Raw genomic sequence first — 6,314 nt, forward strand, 5'->3', positions numbered from 1 at the left:
GACGGCTGTTGCAAATCAGCATCAGCTCTAAAAACTATGATGTTTGTATCCAATAACTCTGTTCTCAGCGTATCTGTGTGCACTGCATCTGTCCCTATCAGATAAACTGTAAATACATAAATATATAATCTGAAGATGGGCTGGAAGTCCAGGTTCACGCTCCTTTTTTTTTTGGATTTAGCACCACATCACCAAGTGACTGTATGTGCAAATGCCTGCAGGGCGCACACACACACACGCCCCTGTGCTTGTAAATACTGTGCGTATGTTTCAGAGAGGGAGGATGGCAGTGTGTGTAAGAGCACGCGATTTTGTTTCTGTTTCGTAATAGTTTTGGCAACCAGCCCGACTTCCAGCCACACACACACACACACACGCTGCCAGACAGGGATATCCAGCATTTTTGGGTGTGAGCCAGGCCTGGAATACCAGCAGCTCCAGTTTCCTGCATTTCCTGAGCTGCTGCCAAAACTATACGCAACCACTTCTCTCTCTGTGATTCCCTCCTTCCCTCTCTCTCTTTCACTTTCTGCCTTAGGTCTTTTGTCTTCTTCTCCCAGTGTCTTTTTTTTTTTTTTTTTTTGCGACTGCCAGGAATTTCTTTTATGTTTTACGATCTCATTTCTTCAGATTGTGCGGTGCGTTTCTCTCCTGCTGTGTCATTACAGCAAAAAAAAAAAGTTGAAGCGCGCTTTTGTCACACGATCGTCACAGCTAATTACTAATATTTCATTTCCACTTAAAGAGGCAAATGTAAAAAGTCAACAATCCTAATCAAAGTGATTAAAGTCAAAGTGTAGCAATGGCTTTCTTAAATAAGCACAAATACTGAATTTAGGTTCATTTGTCTGAGCCGTATTGACAAACTAGGCCCATAGAAGTGATTTAGGGGCTACTGTAAACATTGGCTGGTCTCTTTTGGTTAAGATCAGATTAAAACTTCTCCGCCTTAGCGGGGCCTTTTATATTTAGCCCACATCTTGTTCCTATTTCCAAAGATGCATTTACTGCCTTCAAATGTGGTTTTGTTTTGCAGCTTTGAGCATGCTTAGTATGCTGGCTCCACTCTGTCTGCCTAGCAGCCATAAGCATCCTTTTATTGTCCCATGACCATTACACCGAATGACTACATACAAATGACCCCCCACAATAACTGCACATCCTGGGGAATCTTTAAAGCATACAGTGCGAGGAGCCCGGCCGGGTTTAACATGGAGCTGGAGCTGCGCAAAAACCCGGGAGACTTTTCAACACACACTACCCCGCAGAATTAGAATGAGACAAGGTGTGCACACTGTAACTTCAACTCTGAAACACTTCTGAAAGTTCTGCCACTGTGTGTAAAATCTGATTACTAATGTAAGGCATAGATCAACATCATATCCAGTGTGCTGATAAATGTCAAGTGACAAATGACCAAAGTAGGTAAGATTTAAGAACCTATCCTCCTAAATACACCTCAAATGCATCATATATGGAGAAAAGATGCTAATTATACCACAAATGTTCTTTCTACAAGCCCCTTCTGTCCATCTTCCGCAGATAATTGTCTCTATATCGAGGCTACTGGTTTCAGCCATATTTAAATTGCATTTCCACGAGACAGGCTGCTTTAATGTGCAGCGCTAATGCAGCCCCTAATGTACACATCACATTTAGGGAAGTCTTTAAATGATCCATCATAAATAAAAAATGACACGCTGCATCCACAACTGCTCAGAGAATATAGATCTGCATACTCTGCGGAGCCTGGGAATTGGAAATATAGGGAACTGAATATCAATCAAACTGACCTTTGGCACTGTCATTAACTATACTGGAATGCCAGGAACACAAAACAAAATAGCTACTTTAGGAGAAATGCCTTCTCTCTAATCACTTGGTTTCATTGTGCAATGCAACACACACATTATCAGCGTCAAAATGATCATTTGAATCAGGCTCAACCAGCATTGTCTGCCTGCCACTGGCCAGGTAGAGGACAGTTAAGACATTTTGAATTTCAGCTTGTTACAGCCTGCATACAACTTCATTAAATCAAGTTTCTGAGTTTCTGAGCAGTATCTTTGTCAAAAATAGAGGAACTGTTCTTCAGGGGGTGGTTAACTCATATTTTCTTGGGAATAAATGCCTCAAACATCAACATGATGGAAAGATTTTTTTTTTTCAAGTAACCTACAGAGGCTCCTAGGAGCCTCATAGCAAATGTTGTCAACCATATATCATGGGGCCCTTGTGGAAGTGAGAGGCTAGAAATAGGAGACGGTTCTAAGGGAAAAGTTTGCCGTGATTTTCCTATGACAAAAGCTTTTTCAAAATAAATAAATAAATAGATAGATAATGTTAACGTAATGTAAATTTAGAATAATGTATCCAATACATTATGTGTTTCTGTGTGATTCATAACAGTCACAAAAATTTCTTCAGAGGAAAATCACTGCAACAGAGTTGAGGGACACAGAAATACTGGATCCTCTTGTTGTGAAGAGGGGTGAAGTGTTTAGTAGCTCACTACTTGGCTATACTACAGTATACTACTAGAATATAGCGGTGCTCTACCTGTTTAAACTGCTCCTCATAGGTCCACTCGTGGTGCTGGGACTGAGGGTGCGGAGCTGGAGACTCTGCCTGCCGGGCCGAGGCGAAAGACGGCGGGACTCTGGACATCAGATGCATCGGGGTGCTCTTTGGAGACAGGCAGGCTCCCTGGAGCATCGGCTGGCGGTGCAGGTAGTGGCTCAAGCCGCCCTGCACTTCCTTGTCTTCATCCTCCTCCTCTTCATCCATGACCCCCTGCTCCTCCAAATCATCTCCGTCATCGTCCCGCTCGGCTGTGTCACCGCCGGCTCCGGAGGTGTCGCCGTCCTCGTCGGCTCTCTCCGCCTGCCGGCGCACGTCCATGTGAGGGAGCGTCACCCCGGGGGACGAGTTGGCAACTCCGGCGGCCAAGGCGCCCCGCACCGCCGCCTGGTAGTGGCGGAAAGCCAAGGCTTGCTGGTGCATCTGGGTCTCCATCATAGAGCGGATGTCTTTCTCTTTCTCCGCCTGTCGGAGCTTCTCCTCCAGGGCCAGCCGCGCAGCCTGTTGCCTCTGCAGGTTCTCCATGACCGCCTCCAGCTTCATGCCGCCGCTGCCGGCCTGATGAGCCTGGGAGCCGGGGAAGGCGCTGTGAGAGGAGGCGGAGGAAGCCAGGAGGGGAAGGCTGCTGGCGGGGGAGAAAGAAGCTTGCTGCGGAGGACAAGGACGACAGTCATGTGCACTTTATAACACGAAAACATATCACTTCCACTGGTTATTCAACACTGACATATTCGTTAAGTGGCTTCAAAGTGTGTTTTTCATAAAAACTACAGTGGTCAAGCGAACTGTAAAAAAAACTTGCGCCAAGTGCGTGTAACAGAGCCGGCTTTACATAAATCCACTCGAAAATGAAGTTTAGAAAGGTGTAACATTACTGGCAATAGTTACCTACATTAGCGAAAGTAGACAAATAATAATTGATAAAATGCTTAATCCAACAGAATACATGCCGGGACGCTTACCAAAGCAGATTTCGTTGCTATACTTGTGTTATCAACCATGCTTCTCTCCGTCAGATGCGCCGAAATATCAGCCGGATCACACGAGTCTCCTCTCTAAGTTACACCTGATAATGTTCCGCATTCAACATCCAGATATCTGCTGCTCGATAGTGGCTGAATAAATAGTTGAAATGTGTTGGTGTTGAATGTTGGAGCCCGGAGCCGCTTTTGGCAACAAGTGGCAACTGTAGTAAGAATGACCTCTGGAGGCAGAGATCAGCCCTCCTGCTCCATCTGCTAACAACACGTCAATACAGGGAGAAATATGGAGGGCAGGGGGACACTTGAACCACAGCACACAGCCACATTTCAATCCAAGCCAACGCTGCTTGATCAGTGTGTCGGCTGCACAGACAGAGGCAAAGAAGTCTTTACAATGACATCTATCACCCTTTATCTGCCAGCTAAATGACTTTAAATAAAAAAAGGGAATATCTAAACCCAATAAAACTTAGCAGACCACTTATTTCAAATATTTTGATCTTATTATTATGACAGGCTCTTATTCTTATAAACCATGACTACCCAGACACCACATAGAAAATGTCTGAAAATTGCATCTATCTCTGAAAAGTTCATACAGAGCTATTATTGACCATTATTGAAAATTATACTCTAGGAAGGACTGCTTGGACTAAAAACATTACATAGGACACTTTGATCTCTTTTGGACGCCTACATTTATTTTTATGAGCTCTATCATGAGGTCAGTGGGCAGAGAAACATGGGGCCCCTTGTTTCTCTCTCTTGTACAGCACACACACACACACACACACACACACACACATCCACACACAGAAAGGATAGCTGTCGTCCATAGTCGGACTCGCTCATTCACTCAAAGTCTTGTAGAAACTTCTGCTGAACGAACCTGACCCCCTGTCTACAAAAAAGTAGAACCTGAGATTGACAGCCTGGGAACAATAAATTTCCTAAATTGTGAAGGCCATAGCAGTGGTTTTCAATCCGGGTTCCGGGGCCCATCAGAGGTCCCTGAGAGGGTCGCATGAGGTCCTAAGGAAAAGGAGGAATAGATTATTTTGACTTTTGTGGGATTTCTGGAGGTCAGAAAAACATCGATAAGGAGTGTAAGGATATGATTAGAAGCACCTTTATTGATTCTCATTGGGATGAGACACGCTGCTGAACAAAAGAAAAACTCAACGGTGGTTCACCCCTTGGACCTTTTAATATTCTCTACATATGTCCCATCAGATCTATCAAATTGAATGTGAAAGCAAAGTAGTCTTATCTTGACCGGTGCCATGAAGTAGCACATGATGACACAATGGTGTTTAAGGTGAGGAGTAGTTATGTATGTAGACGGTATAAGCATAATTGCTATGAACCCTGCAACTGCTCACCATTATACCACAGTGGCCCTACAATTAAGGCTCACTGTGATGTGGCATATATAGTTTGGGTGAAGCAAGTCCATTACCATCAGCGGATTCAGTGTTAGTTTGCCATCTATGATAAAACAAAAGAGAGGGAGAGAGAAAGAGAAATAGTAAAGCCACAAATGTCCACCTTTTTGAAATCGTTAAACAAGCAAACAAACATAAAAACTAGGTGGTTCTGCTCTGAACTGAGCTGAGCCCCTCAAAATGATCTGCACTGTGAAAACCTTGCTGTCAAACATGCTTTGCTTAAAAATGCAGAATTTGATTTGATATAGATGTCAAGAGGTTTATCCAAGAAGATGAACATAATAAAACAGCTCCATGTTACGCACTCTCATATTTCAGTACATTACAGTGGGCAGGAGAGATTTACAATTCTTTAATGTCCTGGAGCCCCATCTTAACTTTCAGTTTTGCTCTGTAAGGAGCCTTGTCTCAAGAGATCCAAAAGAAATCTGATGCTGACCCAGCATCACCTGATGTTTAAATGTAGCCTATAATTTCAATAAACACAAATTTAGTTTTCTTAACATTTTACATTCATATTTCATTTTTTAACTTATTATTTTCTTTTGTTTTCTTTTTTAAAGCTAATGTTCCATTGCTTTTGTTTTCATTGTTGTTGTTGTTTGCTAATTTGCTAACTGCCTTTTCCCCATGTTTTTGAAAGAAGTCAAGTCTATCTGCGCAGCTTTCAAATGGTTAATTTGCTTCAATGCCATGCTTGAACAGTGACTAATGGTGAGATTAAACCAGAGCAAAAATGATGAAACGATCCCTCATGCATTTTCTGCATTACAGTCAGCTGAATTACAGTGAAAGTAAACTGTTCCACATTTTACTGAGGACCACGTGGAAGACCCTCAAGGACCCCTGGAGGCCCCTGGACCCCACTTTGAAAACTACTGGAATAGATTACAATGCAGTACAGAAAGTTGCATCAAATGCAGTCTAAACTGTCCCCAAATCTGTTTAATACAAAATGTAATCAAGCAATTAATACAAATAAGGCCACTACCAGTCAGGCAAAACCAGGATGAGGTGATAGCAAATCAAATGTCAGCCTGAAGCCACGCAAGTCAGATGGACTGGAGACTCAGACTGTCAGCAGGTGTGAATGGGAGTAAGACCAGCAGCTGCTGAGGCGTTAGCAGACAGTCAACTCTACCACTTTTCAATGGGAAGTAAATCCCAGTAAATCTTTCCAGTTTACACAACCACCAAATTATGTTCATTAATCCATCTGCAATAATGACACAATATTTTATTCTCACACATAACCAATTGTTATCCCCTTGTTTAGTGAAGCAGTGGAGTGTGAATGCGTGCA

At 43.1% G+C, this 6,314-nt stretch overlaps 1 protein-coding gene across 2 annotated transcripts in view; it reads right to left on the reverse strand.

The window, feature by feature from the left end:
* The window catches only part of arid3c (AT rich interactive domain 3C (BRIGHT-like)), an 80,310-nt gene extending 76,563 nt beyond the window's left edge, over window positions 1–3,747 (reverse strand). For both annotated transcript variants that reach the window (XM_030061191.1, XM_030061190.1), the window contains exons 1-2: window positions 3,543–3,747; window positions 2,560–3,228 (exon numbers count right to left, since the gene is read on the reverse strand). In XM_030061191.1, the coding sequence (XP_029917051.1) occupies window positions 2,560–3,228; window positions 3,543–3,581 (708 nt within the window). In that variant the 5' untranslated portion in view covers window positions 3,582–3,747. The remainder of the gene's footprint in view (window positions 1–2,559; window positions 3,229–3,542) is intronic.
* Between the last annotated feature and the right edge of the window lie 2,567 nt (window positions 3,748–6,314).

This window comes from Myripristis murdjan, chromosome 9 (assembly GCF_902150065.1).
Source record: "Myripristis murdjan chromosome 9, fMyrMur1.1, whole genome shotgun sequence".
NCBI lineage: Eukaryota > Metazoa > Chordata > Actinopteri > Holocentriformes > Holocentridae > Myripristis > Myripristis murdjan.